The 26,396-nt window shown below is 36.7% G+C and overlaps 1 protein-coding gene across 1 annotated transcript; it reads left to right on the top strand.

Annotated features, from left to right (window-relative positions):
- Positions 1–373: 373 nt before the first annotated feature.
- On the top strand, positions 374–2,001 carry LOC114826484 (zinc finger CCCH domain-containing protein 23-like). The gene has a single exon (XM_029106810.2). It carries the CDS (start codon positions 492–494, stop codon positions 1,608–1,610), a length of 1,119 nt encoding a protein of 372 aa, XP_028962643.2. The 5' UTR covers positions 374–491; the 3' UTR covers positions 1,611–2,001.
- Positions 2,002–26,396: the final 24,395 nt, after the last annotated feature.

The following is a 26,396-nucleotide window of genomic DNA, read 5'->3' as shown; positions in this document are numbered from 1 at the left end:
TATAAGATGTTGACGTGGTTTAACTGTGACCGTTCAAATAGAAGGGCATGGAAGGGTAGAGAGATTAGGAGGGTAGAGAATCCTCCTCCTTATTTAACCTCTCGCACTCTCTCTCTCTCGACAAATTTTTAGTTACGACGAGAATACAAATGGTATGTTTTAATACAAATGATGAAGTTTTTTATTTTTAAAGTTATTAACATTTTAGCACACATATCCCATTATTTGTTTAGTGACACATGGTAACGATGAGAAATTTTATATTTTAAGTTATTAACTTTCTAGCATAAATATTTCATTATTTATTTAATGACACGTGATGTATCATCCCATCCGTGTACCGGTCGTATTTAAAAATCTCTCGTCTCTCACTCTCTCTCTCTCTCTCTCTCTCTCTAAAAACCGGTTATATATAAGAGCGATTCAGCGACTAACTACTCCCGCATCTGAAGAAGCTCCGAAGCCTGAAAGGTTCAAAGCCCCACCCGAAAATGATGCTCGGAGAACCGACCCGACTTCACCCCACTCTCCATGTTCCTCCCTGGGACTCACTTGACGATCATTTTATTCATACCCCCACCTCACCCTTCTCCATCCCCATTCACTCCGGTAACTCTAACGGCAATGCGTCCAACTGTGGAGACTACTCCCCGCTCTCCCCAATGTTCCTCGACTCGCTCGCCGCTCTCCATCGTTACCTCCCGTCTAATGAGTCTGACTCGCTGGCTGAGGACCCGGACATGCCAATGAACCCGATCTCCTGCGATCAGTTCCGGATGTTCGAGTTCAAGGTCCGGAGGTGCGCGCACGGCAGGTCGCACGATTGGACCGACTGTCCATACGCCCACCCGGGCGAGAAGGCCCGGCGTCGCGACCCGAGAAAGTACCACTACTCCGGCGCCGCATGCCCTGACTTCCGCAAGGGCCACTGCCCGAAGGGTGACTCGTGCGAGTTCGCTCACGGTGTTTTCGAGTGCTGGCTCCACCCGGCCCGGTACCGGACCCAGCCATGCAAGGACGGGTTGCGCTGCAACCGCCGGGTCTGCTTCTTTGCCCACACACCCGAACAGCTCCGGGTCCTGCCCGGTCAGAGCCCGAGAACCCAAGGGTCGGGAGCTTTGGACTCGTATCCATTTGGTTCGTCCCCCACCTCGATCCTGATGTCACCTCCATTGTCTCCGCCGTCTGAGTCGCCGCCAATGTCGCCGAACAGCCCTCAACTCGGCCGTAACTCGGTGAGCAAACTTGTTGCTTCGATGCGAAACTTCAAGCTTGCTAAGATGAAAATGAACTCTCCGCCTGCATGGGGGACCCAAATGGGATCCGGGTTCGGCTCCTCACCACGTGGGTCAGCGTTCCGACCCGGTTTTTGCAGCCTTCCTTCGACGCCGACTCGCACAACGGGTCGGGTCGGACCAAACCCGGTTGATCTCTGGGACCAGCCGTGCGAAGAGGAGCCGGCAATGGAGAGGGTGGAGTCCGGGAGGGACCTCCGGGCGAGAATGTACGCGAGGCTGAGTAAGGAGAACTCTCTTGGTCGAGTGGGACGAGTTGACTCGGGCACGGCAGCTCCCGACGTGGGCTGGATTTCGGATCTAGTCAGCGAGTGAATGTGCGTGAAGACGAGGAGTCGTGGAAACCCCTGTCTGCTGGGTCGACTCGTTTGTCGTTTTTCCGTTTTGATTCCTATTACTGGGCTGGTGCGGTAAAAATCGGTGGCCTTTTGATTCTTCGAACCTTTTGGTGTGAATAGCGCGGTTAATTTTGAAGCTTTTTGACGTAAATAGTCGACGTGGAGCTGTGAAAAAGTTAAACTTTCGTTTTGCAAATTTGTACAGATAAAAAAACAATGAAGAAGAATTTTGTCGGGGCTGCTGGATATTTGATCAATGTCTATGAAATTGTAATTTCCTTTTCTTTTTTCGCTTGTTATGTCAAATTTTCTCGGATAATTATATTTGTATTTTCTCCGTTAAATAAATCTCAAGTTTTCTCGGATAATTATACGGTTCGATCTTCCGGGTTGATGAGTTTATTTAACTGTGTCTGGTATGGTGAATGCAATTATACGGTTCGATCCTCCGAGCTGATGAGCTTGTTTAACTGTGTCTGGTATGGTGAAAATTTTCATAGCCTCTTCAAGTGATGTTAAGGAAAAAAAAAATTACATAATTTACATTACCCAAGTTTTAGTTATTCTAATGTGAGATTTATATTTGTGTTAATGAATGCATGTAAATTCATTAATCAATTTGGATTTTATACCCTAAGCAATGGTCCGTGAACCGTAACGAATTTAATATGAACTGTTAACAAATTTGACGGTATAACCAACTTAATAAGAACTGTTAAACAAATTTGATGGAATAACTGACGGACCAACAATGTGAATCTGTATTGAAGTGTAAATAGTGTTATTTGTGTTGCAAATTATACATAAATCGTAACATATTGGAAGACATTTATCGACGGTGTGAGAGATCGTCAAGTTAAAAAGACTACGCAACCTAATAATGAGTTAAAAAGACTACACAACCTAATAATGAGTTGGAAGACTAAATTGTAACTCGCTAAATAGTATGTATTGCTAAGAAAATTAAGAGAGATTGTAGTATGTTTTGGTGTATTTTATATTGCGATTTTTTACCGTTTAATTTTCGGTTGTTGAAATCTTTTACTGTTAACATTTTTGGTCATGCCAAATTTTCTGATGATTCTATGAGGGATAAAAAGACTACACAACCTAATAATGAGTTAAAAAGACTAAATTGTAACTCGCTAAATAGTATGTATTGCTAAGAAAATTAAGAGAGATTGTAGTATTTTTGGTGTATTTTATATTGCGATTTTTTACCGTTTAATTTTCGGTTGTTGAAATCTTTTACTGTTAACATTTTTGGTCATGCCAAATTTTCTGGTGATTCTATGAGGGGTAAAAAGACTACACAACCTAATAATGAGTTGGAAGACTAAATTGTAACTCGCTAAATAGTATGTATTGCTAAGAAAATTAAGAAAGATTGTAGTATGTTTTGGTGTATTTTATATAGCAATTTTTTACCGTTTAATTTTCGGTTGTTAAAATCTTTTATTGTTAACATTTTTGGTCATGCCAAATTTTCTGGCGATTCTATGAGGGGTAACAAAAATTATGATGGGGTATTTGGGATACTAGGAACAACCTCCTACGGAACCGTTCAACTGAGCCCCCTGACCTTGTGGCTACTTGGTCTCTGAGCTTCTGTAATTGCTTCATTAGTTCTTCGCTCCTTACTGATGAAATTGGGGTTCTATCATAAAATCAATTGGTAATATAAAGAGTAGCTCAAGATCATATAAGCACATATCAAACTTTGTCCATCACTAATGTGGGACAACTCTCAACACCTACCCCCATAGTTCTGCTCTCGGTATGGATGGAACCTCCTCCTTTTGGTGTGAAGAACCCCCTGATTTTATTGTTAATTTACTTGCTACTGATTGTCTTTGAGGTTGCTTCTTTTGCCGGCCTTACTTTGTGACTGTTTGTTATTTATCAATGATTTCATTTTTTAAAAATATGATTTTTTGTAAAAGAATAAAATCTAATTGATGCTTTAGCTTGTGCAAGCTTGAGTTCCAAGCTTCTTATATAGAAAATAAATAATTTGCGTCCATTATAAATATTTTAATAATTAAGAATATCATCTCTAAAATTGAATTTTATTCGGATTCAAATTGTGAAGATCTTAAAGATTTTCACGTTTTAATCATTCATCGTATATCCTACGAACATAAATTATTTGATTTTTTATTTAAAATTAAACATAAATAATACCTGATAAAAACTGACCGTACCCACATATTAATCCAGAGGTGACCCTCTTCTATCATCCATGTATTAAGAAAATGATTAAAGATGTGTAAAGTATGATTATATCCACTACCTTTGTCAGTAAACAATTATATCATCTGATTTTTCAGGTGTTGTGATTAGATTTGTGATGTAGGCATGTGTTTAAGCTCGTCCTTATCCACTTTAGAAAATATTTATCCAGCTTTTGTGCCACTTGTGTTTGACTATTCTTTTATCCTCACGGGTTTATCTGTAAAAATCAATATCTTTGATGTGAAGGTTTTGAACAGAAACAAGATAATAATTTCATCTTTTTTGAAGATGAACTTATTTTTTATTTACAAATAACATATTTTAATCATACAAGTTTTATAATTAGAAGCGTTTAATTTTTATTTTTTATTTAAAAATCACCTATTCTTCAATTAGAGATCATTTATCATTCAAATGTATTGGGCCAATCAACAATGCATATACCATTTAATTAATTTTATATAACAATTCAATTTTTAGTAAAATTTCCAATATTGTTTTTATAAAACATCTCTCTGCAAATGCGCTCATAAGTAAAAATGTTTTTGGCATAAGTAATCCACAATGAATAATAAATAATTTTCAATGAGAATATGATAATGAATTTTCTTTTCAATTAAAAAAATATTAATAGAAAATTTATACTCATATGTAATATATAAGAGGATCAAAGATTTTGGAATCCCTAAAAAATGGGAACCCTGTCCCATTGCACCTTTACACACCCGTAACGCACCATCTGAATTCACCAAAGATGAATTGCTCATTGTTATAACATCAACTAAAGTTCAGAGTGGATGAATAACATATGCAAATTCAAGTAATTACAATAATTTTATATACTAATCAAAATTTAAATTTGATGCAAAACCGAGTGCAGTAACGTTTTATGATTTATACAACGATCCCAATTAGGGAGATAAGACTTTGTTTTTAGATCATCTCTAACAAGATGTTAAATCTTGAAATCAAAATTTAAATTTGAAGGCTTATGTGGCACATTGATCTTTTGTAAATTTTGTTATCCATTTGATATGTCAAATTTAAACTATTATTACTTGTATTATTTACTTTTCATAATTGCCATTAGTATTTTTAAAACAAAAGATAATAACAAAAATTATAAAAAAACATTTATTACCCACTAAAAATATGTTTGAAGCTGCTGTCAAATTCGACATTAACTCCCTCTACTATCATTCCATGTCATGCCACATAGGAGTTGACATTTTGATTGATAAACACTAGTGTTGTCTTTTTTTTACCGTTATTGTTGATGTGAACGTTTTGACATCTTCTTTGGAGATGGCCTTAGTAATCAAACTCTACAAGTATTGTTGATGATTAATAAATGTAATTAGGGCCATAATTAAGTAATGTAGATATGGATTATTGAGTTTAATAAGGGTAAGAGCAACAACAGAATCATGATTAGTAAATGAATGGGTTTAATTAAAAAAAATAACACGGGCAGACAAGTGGACGGTGGTTCCTACTAGGGGATCTTGAGAATCCTTTAATCACATTTGTTCATCGTACATTTTGCGGTCAGAAATTATTGTAAATTTTTTTTGTAAATTTTGTTCTCCACTCGATATGTCAAATTTAAACTATTATTACTTGCATTATTTACTTTTCATAATTGCAATTAGTATTTTTAAAACAAAAGATAATAACAAAAATTATCAAAAGTATTTATTACCCATTAAAAATAACTTTGAAGCTGCTGTCAAATTTGACAGTAACTCACTCTGTTATCATTCCATGTCATGCCACATAGGAGTTGACATTTTGATTGATAAACACTAGTTTTGTCTTTTTTACCATTATTGTTGTTTGTATCATACTTGACCAATCCCCAAACTAACGAGCACCGGTCAACGTTATACCGTAAATGACCCAGAAGAGTTTCCCTCCAACCAGGAGGCCAATCACAGCGCGACACGTGTCGACATAGGAAGTCAATCATAGCGCGACACGTGTCAACATCAGAAGTCAATCACAACACGACACGTGTCAATGTCAGAACAAAACTAGAAACTATCTTCTATAAAAGGAGATCATTCTTCCACAATATTTTCGAATGTCGTTTGTACTAAATCATTCACTAGTACTCATTAAAGGAGAGCTGGAACATATGTACTTGTGTAAACCCTGAACAATTAATGAGAACTCATCCACTCCGTGGACGTAGCCAATCTGGGTGAACCACGTACATCTTGTGTTTTCTTCCCTATCCCTATCCATTTACATACTTATCCACACTAGTGACCGGAGCAATCTAGCGAAGGTCACAAACTAACACTTTATGTTGTACCAAAGTCCTCACTGATTTTGCACATCAACATTTGGCGCCTTCTGTGAGAAAGACACTTATTCCCACTCTCTTCAGCTGTGTCAAGCTGGTTTCCACCATTCGTACACTCTATTTTGACAAGGCATCCATTTTCAACATGGGGAGCGAAGGAAGCCACGTCACACAGAATGATACCCCTCTTACACCTAGTGCGAAGCAACGAAAGAAGGAAAAAAAAAAGCTTGCTCTTCAAGCTAAAGTCGAGGAGCTGGAGGCTCAGAACAATAAGATAGCAATAAAGAATGAGATCCTCCAAGAACAATATGAGAAGCTTTTTGAGACGTTCCACGAAATTAGATGTACTCAAACACTCGAGCTTATTACCCGTGTGGAAGTCAACCATCAACTGGATGCCCCATAACATGGAGGGCCATTTATCTTTGACATGGGTATTCCTGTTGAGGAGCGAGCTACTCATCGAAATGGCGACCAACATGAGACTTCTCTCAACCCAGCTACTTTGACCAGAAGCAGGAGGAGTGGAGGAAGACATCTCTTTACAGAAGGAGTAGAAGGATTGAAAGCCGTCTTTCGTGACTGTCAAAACTTCCTAAAGCAACATCGAGATAATCCCATCCATGTAAGCTCGAAGATTAATGACCCAAGGGTCTCTGAAAGACTCGGTCCCCATTCATGTCCTAGGCCGGCTACCAATTTGGGGAAGGGGCAACAAGTCCTAGAGAAACACGAAGGTATAGGGACTCGGAGATGTTCTAACAGACGTACCTTGGAAGTCAGTATGGCGAGTCTAGGGAAAAATCACATGATCTTGATCAAACCTTCCTACTTCCAAGAGGAGATGGAGATTTACGAAAGAAAGCTCAAGTGGTACATGACTCCACTCAATACCCTCTTGTCCTACAACTCCTTAAGGAAGTAAACAAGTTGAAGGCCGAACGATAAGCTGAGATACCTTATTGGAACCAACTTAGGCCTGGCCCTCTTACAATGAGGATCCTCGATACCCCCTTCAAGCAAAGACAAAACAAAAGCTTGGTTTACAACTATATACTAAAAGGGATAACCCGATTGAACACCTTAACCTCTTTGAGTCCACCATGGCATATCAGATGCACACCGACGAAGAATGATGTCTTCTCTTCCCTTCCACCCTCTCTGGTGGAGCTCTAAACTAATGATTTGTACACTATTAGCCAAAAGCTGGACGAGTCACTATGAGAGTATGTTAGTCACTTCAGCCATGAGTATTCTCGCTGCGTTGAGGCATATAACAAGACCGCCCTCAAGGCCTTCACGGTAGGCCTACGTGATTGTTTCTTCCAATACATGATCAATGCTAACACTTGGAGGACTTACTTTGAGGTGATGGCACAAGCTTACAACCACGCATCCGACGAAACAATGACATAACAAGGGAACCTCCATATGGTTAACCCCTATCAACATGTGGGAAGTGGAAGTCAAGTTCTACCAAGTGAGGAGATCTTGACCATTCAGACACACATTGCATCATCTCCTGCCTCATTTAGCTACTCTCTAAGTCACCAAACGTATTTGTCTCTTGATAAGAGGAATGATTTTTACTCTCAGCAAGCTCATTACAACAAGAGGGATAAAAGTTCGTATCAAGATAACCAGGGGTGAACGTACCGTCGACTATTATGACTATGGGGCCAAACCTTACTCTTTCAAAGTAGAGGACTAGGTATTAAAGGAAATGCTATTATAAGAAGGTATACACATTACAAATGTTTTGACCCTTAACCGCTTGAGATCTTTTATCACACAAGCCATTCGGCAAATATTTAAAGAAGATGGAATTCAGACAACTTCTCTTGAGTCTTTTGCATTCCTAACACTGGAATACTTGGTCTAAGCTGACCTACCCCTATACTCCAACTCAAAGCTTCAACATGCGTACTTTGACACAAAGTATGTAATACTAAGTGTTACAACCAACATGGTTCACATATCGAAAGCATGGATCCCTTCATGCATAGCAAAACATTCATAAGCATCACTCATGTCAATTAACATAAACATTATACATTCCAACACATTCATACATAAACATCATACATTCCAACACATCCATACATAAGCCAACTGTGCTTCGAAAGGATTCAACATACTTTGTGTCATTCGACACTTGCTACAATGTGCCTCGACACTTTGCCCTTATTCTCACCAACCAAGTGATGAAATGTGAAGAAGGAACTCATCTTCATGCCACCAACCAGGTGATGAAATGTATAACCCATACTCTCATTCATGCCACCAACCAAGTGATAAATGTACAACCGTACTCTAATATCATTTGGCAACTTGCCACTCATGTCACCAACCAGGTGAAGAAGGAACTCATCTTCATACCACCAACTAGGTGATAAAATGTACAACCCGTACTCTCATTCATGCCACCAACCAGGAGATGAAATGTATAACTCGTACTCTAATATCATTTGGCAACTTGCCACTCATGCCACCAACCAGGTGAAGAATGACCTCATCTTCGTGCCACTAGCCAGGTGATGAAATGTACAACCCGTACTCTTCTTCATGCCACCAACCAGGTGATGAAATATACAACCCTTACTCTAATATCATTTGGCAACTTCCTACTCATGCCACCAACCAGGTGAAGAAGGAACTCATCTTCGTGCCACCAACCAGGTGATGAAATGTGATGAAAGGTGATAAAGGAACTCATATTCGTACCACCAACCAAGTGATGAAAGTAACTCACCATTCATTCCACCAACCAGAAGACGAGTGGTACAACTTGTACATGTGAACTCCTAGCATTCACACATAATAAAAAACCCTCAAGCTTTACAACTCAACTAGGGGAACACTTATGCCTAACAAGAGTTATATGAAGGAATTATTTTTAAAAACATGTTCATTTGAGCAACATCATATAGCATGCAATTAACAATTAAAGGCGGAATCATGCTTGCATGCACTCAAAAACAAAACATTACCATGAAATTAAAAGCCTAGTAGATTGGTGAACCAATAATCAACTCAAAACAAAGTGAGTTGAAATTATTACCTTTGTAGATTCCTCTTTGCATAAGCAAAGGCTAATCACCCAAAGAGATAGGGCCTTCATTCCTTGCTTCTTAGATCCATGGATTTGGATAGAAAAATAGGTTTCTCCAAGTTCCCAAAATAGGGAACCTCTAAGTCTCTTCACCAAGGTTTGATTGTAGAAGAAATGAGTGACCTTGGAGTAGTAGGATTGCTAGATGTACCCTCCAAGGTGTTGGCCTCTTTAGAGAGAAAATGGAGAGACAATTCTCACCAATTTTCCCCCAAAATAAACCCTTAATTTTTCCTTAATGAATTTTGGCTATAAAGTCATTTATATAGTCACTTCTTTAAGTAACCTAAACAACCAAAACCCTAATTCATCTAATATGGCCGGCCATTTAGGGATGTTTGGGCTTTTGGGCTTTAATGAATCTTTATTCATTAAATTGTCATACAATTTAAATTAATGGGCTTGACGTTCGAAGCCCATTGGGCCTTAAGGTCCAAAACTATCCCGAAGTCTTTAACGAACTTATTCGTTTGATTAATTAACATATTAACTAATCCTTGCCATAATTAAATGATTAAACCATTTAATCATTCTTACTCATTTCCGTTTAATCTCCAATCTCTACCTTTTACGGTGTACGATCCATTAGGTTCCTTTTAGCGAGGTAGTGGGCGATTAAAACCATTTTACATCGATTGTGAATTGAAACTATTTTCAATTCTCCCTTTAGTGATTACACACGTTTAGGGCTTCCACAAACCATGAGTGACACCTAGCAGCATATCATGGTTACCCAAGCTAATCAGAAGAGGTGGAGAACCTATTCAGTTCGGGATTACAAATGCAATACGGTCCTTCTCTAATCTAATACTCTTGACCACATTGTTTGGTATGATAGTTTATTTACTCATGTCTACTATCCAATGTGAATCGTTTGCTTATATGATTTCCTTGAATGTGATTTGGAACGCATTCCCCAATCTCATTCATACTCTGGCCAGAGATTCCAAATCATATCATAGAGTATTCTCCCTCAACTGTTTGAAGGTTAGAGATCCCTTGTTGCGCATTCACTTGTCTCCATAGCTAAGTGGCTTAACCCCAACGATGCCGTGACACCCCGAGGGGGTGAATTAGACATAATCAAAGATTAAGGACTTAACCACAAGACAACTGTGATGCCTCAGGTCAAAGGACTACTTTGCATTATCCCAACCATGAGTTCTCATGTGACATGGAATATAAGAACTCTTCGTTGATCACGTTCAGTGAACTCATTCTCTTATTGAGCACCTACGTACTTGTCTTGATGTCACACACACCAATGACTCGAGACTAGTCACTCTCCCTGAGAGAAGACACAGTACGTACTGATCTTAACGGACTGTCAATGCCCAATTGGTAATCCTATGATCAGGAACATTTAGGACGTGTCTACGAAAGAATGGTCTCATTAATCTAACTTCATTAGATTGCATTCTCCCAATCACATATTCCTTGGACTTTATCGTTTAAGCATATAACATTTATATGAGACGGCTCAAACAATAATCTTTGCCCTTTATATGTTAAACTAGATTAGTTTAACATTTGAAATGTCCGTAAAGTATCATCATATGATTGGTTTTAGGGCACATTTCCAACAATCTCCCACTTGCACTAGAGCCAATCAGCATTGGTCATCAGTGATGATACCTCTTCTGTAGTCATTTCATAAATGGCTGAAAAGTAGGCCTAGACAATGGATATCTATATGTTATCCATAGAAGCAACGTTGAGAATATCGACTTCACCATTATACATGATTCTCAATCATGTGGTTCAGTCTCTCATTTGTGTTCGGATCTTGATGAGCCCTTGATTCCCAGGCTTGAGCTATCGCCCCATTAGTGTCATACACTTTCTGGTTGGAACCGAATAGATAGTTCATAAATGAACTTTCCCATCCAAACAACATTGTTGTAAACTTCTATATGGCAATATATCTTGCATTCATAATGGAACACACTAAAGTCATTACTTTAATGTTTCCATCCAAATATCTCTTTAGTCATAATAAAGAGATATCTGTTTATTTCTTCATTCGTAATGAAGAAACATCCAATGATGGATTAGATTCATAATCTAATACATTTACGCTTCCATTACGTTACTCTAATTCTTCCTCGATCTTTGAGGAATTTATCCTTTAGTATTTCTTAAATACTTAAGGACTCACTTGACAGTTGCCATGGTTCTGATCCTGGGCTTGTATTGATATCGTCTTGTACCGTTCTAGGTACAACTCATATCAATGTTTTCATACAATATGAAATACATAAATCACCTTTCTGCTTACGCATAAAGGATTCTATTTACGCATTATTTCTTTGGGAGTCAACAACTTCTTAGTCTTACTAGAATTGTCCATTTGATTGAAGTTTATCATCATATGAGAAACTTCCCAGCATCTCTTGTCTATTATTAGGGATTGATACAATCCAATTATATCCTAAAATCTATCAATATAGATTTCATTCCCATGTATATAGACTATATCTCCCATATACATTCTATCGTTTATAGAATGCTTAAAGTCATAACTTTAACGAAGAAGAATTCATTTCATTTCCAAAATTAATATATCATATATATTTTAAATTTTAGGAACATGATTAACTCCCACTAATCTTTTGTAAACCTAGTAAACAAAAGATTTATTTACATCTTTATAAGCAATCAAACGATTTGATCTTTTTCTCATAAGATGCAAATAGCTCCCACTAGCTTGCTAAGATCCATGATGGATGGATCTCTACAACTTACATGTCTTGTGATTCATAGTTTTAGACATATATTATCAAGACTATCTTAATAATGTCCAAACATTGAATCACCATTTAGTTGTAGTTAGCAATCTTCGAATTAATTGAAACTAAGACTATCTCAAAGATGGTTTCTTCAAAGTCAACCATTTTCTTTGATTGTAGTCACCTTAAGCTACCAATTAGCTATGAAGGTTTCATTATTTCGAGTCAAATGGTACTTTACCATTTCCTTGAGTATATATCGTATATGCACTCAGTGTATAAGGATTTTCATTCTTACTTCTTTCGAATTAAGAGGTGCAACTCTATGACATAGTCATAAAGTTCAAAACCATTCAACTGAGACGGTTTATAAATCCTTATTGACTACCTTGGAGCTTGAGGTATAGGAACTAGGTTGTTATATTTGTTGATTACTTCCTTGTCTCTCAAAGAACCCATTCTTTGAGTTCTATCTCTCGTTCATTTGCTCTTTAGGCAAATCACATTGTAGGATTACAATGAACTTCCCAACAAAACAACATTTGTTAGTTGGTTTATAGAAGCGATATCCAAAAGTTATTTTAAGGATATCCTACAAGATTGTTATCAAACAAATATTGCTTATTAGCACACAACCCCAAATCTTTAACATGCTTAAGATTTGTCTTTCTTTTCCAACTACATTTTATGGAGTCATGAAAATATTGGAAGATCTTCTCATCGACAATCATATTGTTTTAGAAGTATATATCCTATATATGGGTAATAGATAACATTTAACGAACTAAATCTTATTCAAGTTCGTTCTTCTCCTAATGGAGAAATACATTATCTTATGATGCTATTTTCCTTGATATCTTTCAAGGAAACTCATCTAAAGTGTTACCTTTCCTTGGATCAAATCTAAGGAGGTAAATACTTTAGATATCTTACTCATCTATTTACATTTTTTGAATTCTTTGAAACCTTTTGCAAAGTATTCGGACTTGTGTTTATTCAAAATAAACTATAGTCCAACCGAGAGTGATCTTCGGTGAATGTCATATAACATGAGTAGTATTATGTTGTGGACAAGTGCCATTAACATCTAAGTGAATTAACCTCAACAACTTTGTGATTCTTTCTTCTTTCCAAAAGAATAAAGATTCGAACATTTCGCCTCTATACAATTTTAACAAGAAGGTATTGGATCCGGATCTAACGATCCAAAACATCCTTGTTTCACCAACTCGTAACTTATGTTTTAGAGGTATCACAATTTAGTTGGGATTAGTCACTACCTTGCAACCTTTTGGGTTTTAAGCATCATTATATTCTAAACAGTTAACACTACCATATCATCTCTACTATAGAGACAATCAATTAGATTACTATAATCCAATTTCTTTGGTAGTTCATATGAGGAAGTAAGTACTATCTGCTTTCACAGAGATCTATATCTTATTCACGTTCCGTATGTGAAGCACCTTTTCTTCTCTCATATATCTTCTACTTCTTATTAGTCACACTTTTACAACGATTTGTAAAACATAGTTACTAATACGGAATCATACATTCAAGTAGAAGAACCAACTGTTTTGAACTATTCAAGAACAATTTACAACACCTTCGAAAGGTGTGTTCTTGACACTTGCAAGACATTTCTTGCAAATACCCCTTCCAATGTCCATCCTTTCATAAAGAAAGTTTGTTCCCTTGGAGTTATTTATCTTCTTTATTTGACTTTCACCTTTGACTACATTAGTCATGGTCCCTAAACTCCCACTATCTCTCTTGAAACCTTTTTCAATTGTGTTATACACATCAAACAATTTTGGAGAGCATGTGGTTTATTGTTCACTACATAGTTTACAATAAACTTAGTGAACGATTAGGATAGGGAAACAAAGGTGAAGTCCTTGCCTAGTTTCCGTCTCGTTAAGTGGTTTATCACTTCAACATTCAATGATTCAAAATCATCATAAGTCCATGTTAATGGACTATTTTTGTCAACCAACCATTATGTTCTAAACATAATTACAAACTTTAAAGAGTTTGTACAATGCAACTCTTATTTCTTCACACAACAAATTGTAAGTGAAGAATCATGGCACATAAAGTGTCCATGCCCTTGTGCTTACTTCTCAAGTTCTTTGTTCAATTAACAAAGAAATAAGCACTAAGTGTTTGTATTGACTAAGGGTTGTTCAAAGCAACTCTTATTTCTTCATACAACAATTTGTAATTGAAGAATTATGACATTAAAAGTGTTGTCCTCTCTATGATAGACCTTTTCTAACATATTCTTCTAATGATACATTATCAATAGGAAGATTGTGAGGATGAGACTACTTAGGTACATTTACAAGCCATTAAAGACAATCTATGGTTTTGTAGTACCAAGTCCGTAAACTAAACGTTCGGCTTTTATTTGTCAAGTGTTGGATAGCGTTTGCAAATATATTGGTAATCAAATACATAACGAATATAAATTGATTGATTTTAAGCCATTTGATTCGGGTCTTTAAATCAAAATAGCACCACCCACTATTTTTGGCAAATTCCATATCCCTCATTGGAATTCGAGAGTTTTGGATGAAACTCTTAGTAGGTTATGAGAGGCTCACTATTACCAAGCCCACCTCAGAAGAACTCCATATTGGCTAGCAACAATAATAATGAGAGAGTACGCTTACTCATTTGCAACTAATGCAAGTACCCATCTTGTTTGGCCTCTAGAGAATGATGCCTCAGAAGAACTCCATATTGGCACCATTGCACTTAGTTAAGTCATTCCCACCATGCTAGTTCAAGTAGGGGTTCAAGAATGGCCTCAGAAGAACTCCATATTGGCCACACTCGTTGCCTACCTTTCACTTCATCATATGTTTATAGGCTTCTCCTGAATGTAAGCACATACTTTGCAACCCCAGAACTGGACGAATACATTGTACGAGTCACAAACGATTGAAGCCCACCACGGTGGAAGGCCACGAAAGAGTGTTCTAAGCACTCTCACGCTTATCAACTTAATAATGGTTTGGTTGAGGGTTTTAGGTCTCATCACATATAAACATACATTTTAATCTCTATTAAAACTATTTTGGTCCTATTACAACTATTGGTCCATATGATTGTTTTAGTTGTACATAATACTCCCACTATGCTTTTAAAACGGTTTTTAAAGCAAGAGTATATGTTACTACTAACATAAGGTTTGCATTCATTTGATGGACTATATAGTTGCCTTAGGGCCTTAGGATGACTATGAACCTTTGTTTAGATTCAACACGAGCCTTGTGTTGAATCTCGGTCTAGGGATGGAGATTGATTTTAGTTACGCGTTTAATCACATTAAGGCGTGTTGTCTTAGGGGCGTTGGACCCAATTACTTCATTTTCATGCATATCATATAAAGCAAGAAAGAAATACTTCAAAGTAAAGGATGAGCTTATGCTCATTACAACATTTGCATAAAACAAATTACCTTAAAGTAAAGAAGGACTTATGCCCTTTTACAACATTTGATCAAATCAAATTACAACCAAAATCTAATCTACACATTCCCATGGTTCAAACAAATTTGAAACGCCTTTCACATAGCTCAATTATATTAGGCTTAGGTTCATAATCATCCTTTAATTAATTAACGCTTTAACTAATTAATTGAATGCAACATTTTCATTTGGTTTTTGTATCCATAAAATTGATTTAAGTGGAGCTAAACAAAATGAAAATCCAATTCTCATTTAAAGAGACAAAACAATTTTGTTCTCATCCTATTTGGGCCATCATGCAATAACCACAACTTTTTGGGCCATATTGCGAAAACATAAACTTTTGGGGTCACTTTGTAAAAACACAAAAGTCACTACTTCATGTAAATACAACTAGAACCCAAAATTTAAATAAATTCAAAAACTTCATTAAAGGAGCAAAACAATTTGTCCTTTAGCGTTTTTAGGCCTTAACGTCAAAACGTAAACTTTCGGGTCAAAGTACAAATACACAAAAGTATCAAAACTTTATGTAATTGCATAAAAGCCCCAAAAATACCCTATTTTATTAGGGTGGCCGGTTTTTAGGGATAAAAAGGAGTGGTGGGTGTTTTGATTTATTAGTTTTGTCAAAAACAATCAAGTAGTGCTTTCACCTTTCATAAAAATAATATATGTTTTGATGATTGATGTTTCCATCATCATTTATACAAATATTTAACACTTTAAATACTTTCATAAAATTAATATATGTTTTGATGATTGATGTTTCCATCATCATTTATACAAATATTTAACACTTTAAATACATGATAAATCATTTGAAAAACATATATCATAAACTTTATGAAATAAATCAAAACTTTGAATCAAAACACAAACCTTTGTGTTCTTGGCAAGAACATCAAGAACATATGAAGAACATCCATGAAAACCCATAAGAGCTCCATGAATGTTTTCATGCAATAAAACTCAAATTTTTATCATTCAAAATGAGGCTAACATCCTAGGGTACTTAGGGGTTCCAAAAGTTACCTTAAAACCATTTTAACAAGACAAACATGAACCCAAAAAATCACCCTTTGGATTTGGCCGAAAATCCCTAAAATCATGGCACCAAATTTTAGCTCCAATATTCATCCTCATATGAACTACATCTACAACATTTGAGATGGCAAATTTTCAAACAAAATTTACATTCAAAGAAGCAAGAATAAAGCTTGTAACAATTACAACTTTTAAATCATAAACTTATGAACTACAAAACCCAAAAGGATTCACCAACTACTAGACCTAGGCTCTGATACCACTTGAAGGAATTATTTTTAAAAACATGTTCATTTGAGCAACATCATATAGCATGCAATTAACAATTAAAGGCGGAATCATGCTTGCATGCACTCAAAAACAAAACATTACCATGAAATTCAAAGCCTAGTAGATTGGTGAACCAATAATCAACTCAAAACAAAGTGAGTTGAAATTATTACCTTTGTAGATTCCTCTTTGCATAAGCAAAGGCTAATCACCCAAAGAGATAGGGCCTTCATTCCTTGCTTCTTAGATCCATGGATTTGGATAGAAAAATAGGTTTCTCCAAGTTCCCAAAATAGGGAACCTCTAAGTCTCTTCACCAAGGTTTGATTGTAGAAGAAATGAGTGACCTTGGAGTAGTAGGATTGCTAGATGTACCCTCCAAGGTGTTGGCCTCTTTAGAGAGAAAATGGAGAGACAATTCTCACCAATTTTCCCCCAAAATAAACCCTTAATTTTTCCTTAATGAATTTTGGCTATAAAGTCATTTATATAGTCACTTCTTTAAGTAACCTAAACAACCAAAACCCTAATTCATCTAATATGGCCGGCCATTTAGGGATGTTTGGGCTTTTGGGCTTTAATGAATCTTTATTCATTAAATTGTCATACAATTTAAATTAATGGGCTTGACGTTCGAAGCCCATTGGGCCTTAAGGTCCAAAACTATCCCGAAGTCTTTAACGAACTTATTCGTTTGATTAATTAACATATTAATTAATCCTTGCCATAATTAAATGATTAAACCATTTAATCATTCTTACTCATTTCCGTTTAATCTCCAATCTCTACCTTTTACGGTGTACGATCCATTAGGTTCCTTTTAGCGAGGTAGTGGGCGATTAAAACCATTTTACATCGATTGTGAATTGAAACTATTTTCAATTCTCCCTTTAGTGATTACACACGTTTAGGGCTTCCACAAACCATGAGTGACACCTAGCAGCATATCATGGTTACCCAAGCTAATCAGAAGAGGTGGAGAACCTATTCAGTTCGGGATTACAAATGCAATACGGTCCTTCTCTAATCTAATACTCTTGACCACATTGTTTGGTATGATAGTTTATTTACTCATGTCTACTATCCAATGTGAATCGTTTGCTTATATGATTTCCTTGAATGTGATTTGGAACGCATTCCCCAATCTCATTCATACTCTGGCCAGAGATTCCAAATCATATCATAGAGTATTCTCCCTCAACTGTTTGAAGGTTAGAGATCCCTTGTTGCGCATTCACTTGTCTCCATAGCTAAGTGGCTTAACCCCAACGATGCCGTGACACCCCGAGGGGGTGAATTAGACATAATCAAAGATTAAGGACTTAACCACAAGACAACTGTGATGCCTTAGGTCAAAGGACTACTTTGCATTATCCCAACCATGAGTTCTCATGTGACATGGAATATAAGAACTCTTCGTTGATCACGTTCAGTGAACTCATTCTCTTATTGAGCACCTACGTACTTGTCTTGATGTCACACACACCAATGACTCGAGACTAGTCACTCTCCCTGAGAGAAGACACAGTACGTACTGATCTTAACGGACTGTCAATGCCCAATTGGTAATCCTATGATCAGGAACATTTAGGATGTGTCTACGAAAGAATGGTCTCATTAATCTAACTTCATTAGATTGCATTCTCCCAATCACATATTCCTTGGACTTTATCGTTTAAGCATATAACATTTATATGAGACGGCTCAAACAATAATCTTTGCCCTTTATATGTTAAACTAGATTAGTTTAACATTTGAAATGTCCGTAAAGTATCATCATATGATTGGTTTTAGGGCACATTTCCAACATTATAGTCACCAACAAAGTCTTATTGCAAGCCAACAACGGCTTCAGGGCATGGTATTCGAAGATCAAACTATTCAGCCCTTTTGCATCTGCTTCAGACATTTCTCCTCTGTAACAATGACTACAACTTGTAGAAAACTTCACACACTTTTGATTAAGACTGCTCGAAGCAAATTCAATTTATATGGTTCATCCAAACCTTCGATTACTACAAGGTGTGGCTTGCATCATAATCTCTTGCTCAACAATGTAGAAGCAAAATTTGTATATGTTGTCTCTTCCACATTTTAAATTTCTAGTTTCCCATAAAAAAAAAAAAAAGTTTCATCAATGGAGGACAACTACAAATTCTCAAAAGCTTCACACTATCTTGATCAAGTTAGTGTGAAGCAAAATCAATTCATGGTACCCAACAAAGCTTCAACCTCAAAACTTCACCTACAAAGCTTCACCAACAAAAACTTCAACAAATGGAGGCCAACTACAAATTCTCAAAAGCTTCACATTATCTTGATCAAGATAGTGTGAAGCAAAATCAATTCATGGTACTCAACAAAGTTTCAACTACAAAACTTCACCACAAAAACTTCACCAACAAAAGCTTCAACAAATGGAGGTCAACTACAAATTCTCAAAAGATTCACACAATCTTGATCAAGATAGTGTGAAGCAAAATCAATTCATGGTACCCAACAAAACTTCACCTTCAAAGCTTCACCAACAAAAGCTTCAACAAATGGAGGGCAACTACAAATTCTCAAAAGCTTCACACTATCTTGATCAAGATAGTGTGAAGCAAAATCAATTCATGGTACCCAACAAAGCTTCACCTACAAAACTTCACCACAAAAGCTTCACCAACAAAAGCTTCAACAAATGGAGGGCAACTACAAATTCTCAAAAGTTTCACACTATCTTGTTCAAGATAGTGTGAAGCAAAATCAATTCATGGTACCCAACAAAGCTTCATCTACAAAGCTTCACCTACAAAAGCTTCACCTACAAAAGCTTCAACACCAAAGCTTCACCTTCACTTACAAAGCTTCAACACCAAAGCTTCACCTACAAAGCTTCAACTCCAAAGCTTCACCTACAAAAGCTTCAACTCCAAAAGCTTCAACACCAAAGCTTCACCTACAAAAGTTTCAACTCCAAAAGCTTCACCTACAAAGTTTCAACACTAAAATTTCACCTACAAAGCTTCAATATATATATATATTTTTTTTTTCGAAAATTTGAAAAAATAAAATTAAAAAAAATAAAAAAAATTCAAAAAAATAAAAAAAAAGAGCCTAGACATCCCCTTCTTTGGGCTTAACAACTTTCATAACAAATGTATATGAAAGAGGAGTTTTGGGCTACCACTTAGAAAGGAAAATGGTGAAGTTTTGTTACTTTGGAAACTTGGCTACTAGCAAGACACCTCATTCATCAACTCCTTCAACCGGAGACTTGGGGGACTCCTACCATATGCTACTACACCTTGGTACTTGGAAGGTTCACGACTACTCAGTGACTTGGATCTTTCAAGTCTCCAACCGATAAGTTTTATTCACTCAGGAAATTAAGGGAGCACTACCTCAACCTACATGCTTCACTCACAAAGCTTCAACAAAAGAAAAAATTCAAAGAACTTAGTGAACAAGGCTTTGACATATTTAACACAATACGTTGAAATGAAGCAAAGCTTATTTATTGATATCTCCCATAAGTTACAAATATGTACATATACATGAGTCAAAATAAACAAATAAGAGGAAACCTTCACAAAGTTTGCTCAGGAGAAGCCTAAGCAGTTGGCAGAGCCCCAGAAAGAGAAGGCACCAAAGGGTGATCATTCGGAGCCTCAGTACTGGACAGAACCCCAGAAGGAGGAGGCATCAAAGGTTGATCATTTGGAGCTTCATTACACGGTACAGCCCCAGAAGACGAAGGCAATAAATGTCTTTGGAACAAACCCGCAAACCTCTGATGATCAAATAAAATCTGACCGTCAGATTCTTACCGCTGATCAAGCTTCATCTTCATGTTTGTAGCATAGTCATGTGCAAGCCTGTGCAACTATTTATTCTCATGCTTAAACCCTCTAATCTCATGTTTGAGACTTATCACTTCAGCCGCCAATGATTCAACTTGGCGGGTTCGAGCAAATAAGCGTTGAACCATATTAGACACAAAACCTGCACACTGAAGACTGAGAGCCAGAGAATCCTTAACAGCCAACTCATCAGACCGTTTGGAAAGTAGTCTGTTATCTTTGGGAGTGAGAAGGTTCCTGGCCACCACCGCAGCGGTCATATCATTCTTCATCACAGAGTCCCCAACGGTAAGAAGACCAGTAGGGGATAAGAAGGATGTGCGCCATATGTTGTCTTGAGAAGGCATAGCTGCCTCTTCACTAAAGTTCAAGTAAAAAAAATGGCCGGATGGGCCAGACATTTTCAGAAATGATAAAAGAGAAATGAGGTCCAATAAATCTCTGAAGTACGAAAATAAGGGGAAAATTCCTACAGGCAATAACTCTCTGAACGTATTTCTTGCACACAATTGGTGCCCCTATAAAAGAAAGGGCAACAGGGCCGTTTGTTCAAAAATAAAAAGGCACCACTTTCCGGATTTCGAGAAACAAATTTTCCTGAGTAAAATATGTCGACAATCCCCATACGCAACATTAGCTTCTCGGGTACCACAGATAACTTTGCCAAGGATCTTTGACAAAGTTTAGACACATAAATTTTGAAGGTCCAGCTACCCTACCATTACCCACAAGGGTAAAGGAACAACACCACTGCTTGATAACTAGAAAGTCCCTATGTGTGTTAACCTATGTGCTCCATGGCAAGGCAGACTGGAAAAAATGCCCAACCTTTACTCACATTTGAGAAAACATTCCCAACATGATTGCTTGCTTAAAAATCGAAAAGGCACCGCTCTCCGAATCTCGAAAGCCAGACTCCCAACAAGATTGCTTTCTCAAAAATCGAAGAGGCACCGCTCTCCGAATCTCGAAAGCCAGACTCCCAACAGGATTGCTTTCTAAAAAATCGAAAAGGTACCGTTCTCCTAATCTCGAGAGCCAGATCCCCAACAGGATTGCTTGCTCAAAAATTGAAGAGGCATTGCTATCCGAATCTCGAGAGCCAGACTCCCAACAGGATTATTTTCTCAAAAATCGAAGAGGCACAACTATTTGAAATCTCGAAAGCCAGACTCCCAACATGATTGCTTTCTCAAAAATCGAAGAGGCACTGTTCTCCGAATCTCGAGAGCCAAATCCTCGACGGGATTGCTTGTTCGAAAACTGAAGAGGCACCATTATCCGAACTTCGAGAGCCAGATTTCCTTGGATAAAGCTTGTATGCAATCTTCACACGCAACATTAGCTTTCCAGATACCACAGACCACTTTTTCAAAGTACTATGACAAAGTTAAAACACGTGAATCTTGCATCTCCCACTACATTGCTATGACTAAGAAGGGTAAAGGAACATCGTTACTACTCGCTGTTGGGATAATTTCTATATATGTCGACCTTCATCCTCCACAGACAGGCAGACCTGTAAATAAAAAAAAATGTTCAACCTTTCTTCACATCCTAGATGGCACTCTCAGCATAGTCTCTCGAAATACTCAGCTTATTTTCCCCCCTGATAATACCTCTGCAAACAAGCCACACCAGAGCAAGAGTATCTCATATCATCAGGGTTAAAAGAAAAAGTATCTCATATCATGCTTTTTACTTGTCTTTTTCTTTGCCCTTATTCTTACCTACAAGACAATGAGAAAGAGAACAATCAGTCAGCACCTGGAATCAAGCTTCCAGTTGGGAACTGACTGCCTGGAACTTCTTGCATGATTACTTACCTGGCATTGCTCTCGAGTACTTATCTTCAACATCTTATGCTTCCAAAAAAGATACCACATCTGCTTGAGGAACATATAGGGCAAGTGAGAATGATATAAGGAAGTATGTGGAGACAAGCGCAACAGAACATGTGCCGATACATCCATTACTTTGTCAACAGCAAAAATATCTCATATCATCAAGGTTGAACGTACTTTAGATTTGATGGACTTGTTTTGACCCTCAAATTCTTAAGTTGGCCTTATACTTCAGAGGAAACCAGAAAACCCTCTAGCCCAGTTTAAGAATAAGCATGTGGAAAGTTACTTCTTCAAAAGCAAAAGTATCTCATATAATCTCTTCTCCTTTTTCTTCTTTTTATCCTTCCTGCTGCTTGCAAGATAGGGAGAATGAGAATAATCAGACGGAACTTGAAATCAAACTTCTGATCTGAGACTGATTGCTTGGAACTCTGATTGCTTACCTTGTATGTCACCTCTTTCGGCAAATCTCCTAGCTCGGCGACTTAGGGGACTTCTACTACATAGTTTGTATCGCGCTTGACCAAACATGAAACTACAAGTAAGCTTCAAGTGAAGGAAAAGTATTTTTAGAGAAGATGCCACATCTACCTATGAGACAAATAAGGCAAGTGAAAACGATACCACACTTCGGTACTTAGAAGTTTCGTGATTACTCAGCGGCTTGGATCTTGCAAGTCCCCAACCGAGGAGATTCCCTCACTCGGGAACTTAGGGGAGCACTGTTTGTACCATACTTGACCAATCCTGAAACTAACGAGCACCGATCAACGTTATACTGTCAATGACCTAGAAGAGTTTCCCCCCAACCAGGAGGCCAATCACAGCGCGACACATGTCGACATCAGAAGCCAATCACACGTGTCAACATCAGAAGCCAATCACAACACGACATGTGTCAATGTTAGAACAAAACTAGAAACTCTCTTCTATAAAAGGAGATCACTCTCCCACAATATTTCTGAATGTCGTTTGTACTAAATCATTCACTAGTACTCACTAAAGGAGAGCTTGAACCTATTTGCTTGTGTAAACTCTTCACAATTAATGAGAACTCCTCTACTCCGTGGACGTAGCCAATCTGGGTGAACCACGTACATCTTGTGTTTTCTTCCCTATCCCTATCCATTTACATACTTATCCACACTAGTAACCGGATTAATCTAGCGAATGTCACAAACTTAACACTTTCTGTTGTACCAAAGTCCTCACTGATTTTGCGCATCAACAATTGTTTATGTTAACGTTTTGACATCTTATTTGGAGATGCTCTTAGTAATCAAACTTTACAAGTATTGTTGATGATTAATAAATGTCATTAAGGCCATAATTAAGTAATGTATATATGGATTATTGAGTTTAATAAGAGTAAGTGCAACAACAGAAGCAGGACTGGATTAGTAAATGAATGGGTTTAATTAAAAAAATGAAAAGGGCTTACAAAGTGGACGGTGGTTCCCACTTCCTAACCTTGAAAATCTCTTAACCACATTCGTTCATTGTACATCTTGCGGTCATAAATTATTGTCAATTTTTTTTGTAAATTTTGTTCTCCACTCGATATGTCAAATTTAAACTATTTTTACTTGCATTATTTACTTTTCATATTTGCAATTAGTATTTTTAAAACAAAAGATAATAAAAAAAATTATAAAAAGCATTTATTACCCACTAAAAATAGATTTGAAGCTGCTATCAACTTTGATAGTAACCCCCTGTGCTATCATTCCATGTCATGCCACATAGGAGTTGACATTTTGATTGATAAACACTAATTTTGTCTTTTTTTACCGTTATTGTTGATGTGAACGATTTAACATCTTATTTGGAGATGTTCTTAGTAATCAAACTCTACAAGTATTGTTGGTGATTAATAAATGTCATTAAGGCCACAATTAAGTAATGTAGATATGGCTTATTGAGTTTAATAAGAGTAAGTGCAACAGCTGAAGCAGGATTAGTAAATGAATGGGGTTTAATTAAAAAAAATGAAGGGGCAGACAAAGTGGACGGTGGTTCCTACTTCCTCCAGGAGGATGTTGGGAATCTTCTAATCATATATGTTCATTGTACATCTTACGGTCAGAAATTATTGTAAGTTGTTTTATTTAAAATTGAATATAAACAATAGTTGACAAAAACTAATCGCACGATGTACGATGAACAGATATGATTAGAGGATCCCGAACCTCCTCACAAAAATAATCCGACGGGATCCTCTCTCCTACTTCCTAGGGTTTCGTTTATTTTTTCGTTTTCGTCGAACCAGGGGAACATTTTAGTTGGGTGGGAGGGGAGGAATCATGTAGTGGCGTGCTCCTCAAAACTTTTTTCAGTTGGTGGGTCCATCGACCGTCAAAAGCTTCCCATCACAAAAACCCTTTCTAGTTTGAGTTTTGAGCTCTGTTTGGCTACATTGATACAACGACTTTGTTTGAAATTGGTTTTGAACAGGGAAATAAAAGCTTTCTAATAGTTTGGGTAGTAGACATTTAATATTGTGATATAGTGGTATTATTCGTCATTCGTAAGTGATAGGTCTTAAATTCGGTTATTACCAAAGGTGAACTTGAACCACATTATTGCTAGTTCATTGTGAGCCTAAGTTCACCTCTTTCCTTGGTATAGATAATATCGTTTGTTAAAAAAAAAAAAAAATTTAGATAAGTCTTCGATAGTTCGGATTATTAGTATTTTAGCTAATATTATTTTTTCAATTTAATTTTGACTGTTCATTTTTTATGATCCAAATTATTGAAGAAATATTTGATAGGTTGAGAGCTGAAAATGTTTTCGACTACGTTTAGCCAAAATATTAGTATTTGTGTTTACAAAAGCTTTATAAAATAACATTTATTTAAGTACTTCTTCATGTAAAGTAAAAATGTTTTTTGGGATTAATCCTCAGTAAAATGCAAGTTTATTTTCAAAAAACATTTGAACTGTTTCCTACAAGAAGCACATAACGGGTTATTTTCAAGAAAACACTTTTAAGTGCTTTTGAAACTCAAATACAATTACTTCTTCATCTGTCTCATCTTCTCATTCAACTTTCTTCACCGCACGCTTACTGCTAGTATAAAAATGTGTTTGGTAAGATTTAAAGTGGTTTCGAATAAGTAAATCACTTCTCACAACATTTGTCATAGAAACTCAAAAGTGCTTTTGGATTATAAAAACACCTTTAGAAAGCACTTTCCAGCAAAATCACTTATAAACAATCGTGTTTCTAAAAAAGCATTCCTCAACCGTCCTTGATTAGGTAAACGTTGCATGGGACCCTAAGTCCCTCCGAATGTATCATGCATTGTCGCAATCGTGCTTAGATTGAGAGAATTATATGCTAATCTTTGGATCAACTTTCCCTTCTGAGCCATCTATTTGTTGGGTGTTAGGTTGCTTGCAATGAGAAAATAGATTGATACCATTATTTTTTGGATTGAAAATGTGGTGGTTGCATAGAATGATGTGGACAAGTTCGGCTCTTATCTACATCCAAAGGATCTCTAATTTTTTATTTATTTTTAAATGGGAACTAATTGTGATGTTCATTATACATCGAACTTCAACGATCCAAACCATTTATTTTTCAAGTTACACTTTATAGATCATCCTTGCAAAATATTAGCAAAAAGATTCAAAGTAATTGCCAAACACTAGGTTTTATGAACATTGAAATTTCATCACACCAAAGTAAATAGTTTCGGATTAATTAATCACTTGTAAGTAAGAGGTCTTAGGTTCGATTCTCGTCAAGGGCAAAATTGAATCACATTATTGCTAACTCATTCTGAGGCTAAACCCACTTCCTCCCCTTAATGTAGATAATATTATTTATTAAAAAAAATGTTTCGAATTGAACTAATTTTTTGCAGTGATGATCTATATGAA

This window comes from Malus domestica, chromosome 08 (assembly GCF_042453785.1).
Source record: "Malus domestica chromosome 08, GDT2T_hap1".
Classification (NCBI taxonomy): Eukaryota; Viridiplantae; Streptophyta; class Magnoliopsida; order Rosales; family Rosaceae; genus Malus; species Malus domestica.
This window is presented reverse-complemented; position numbering and strand designations above follow the sequence as displayed.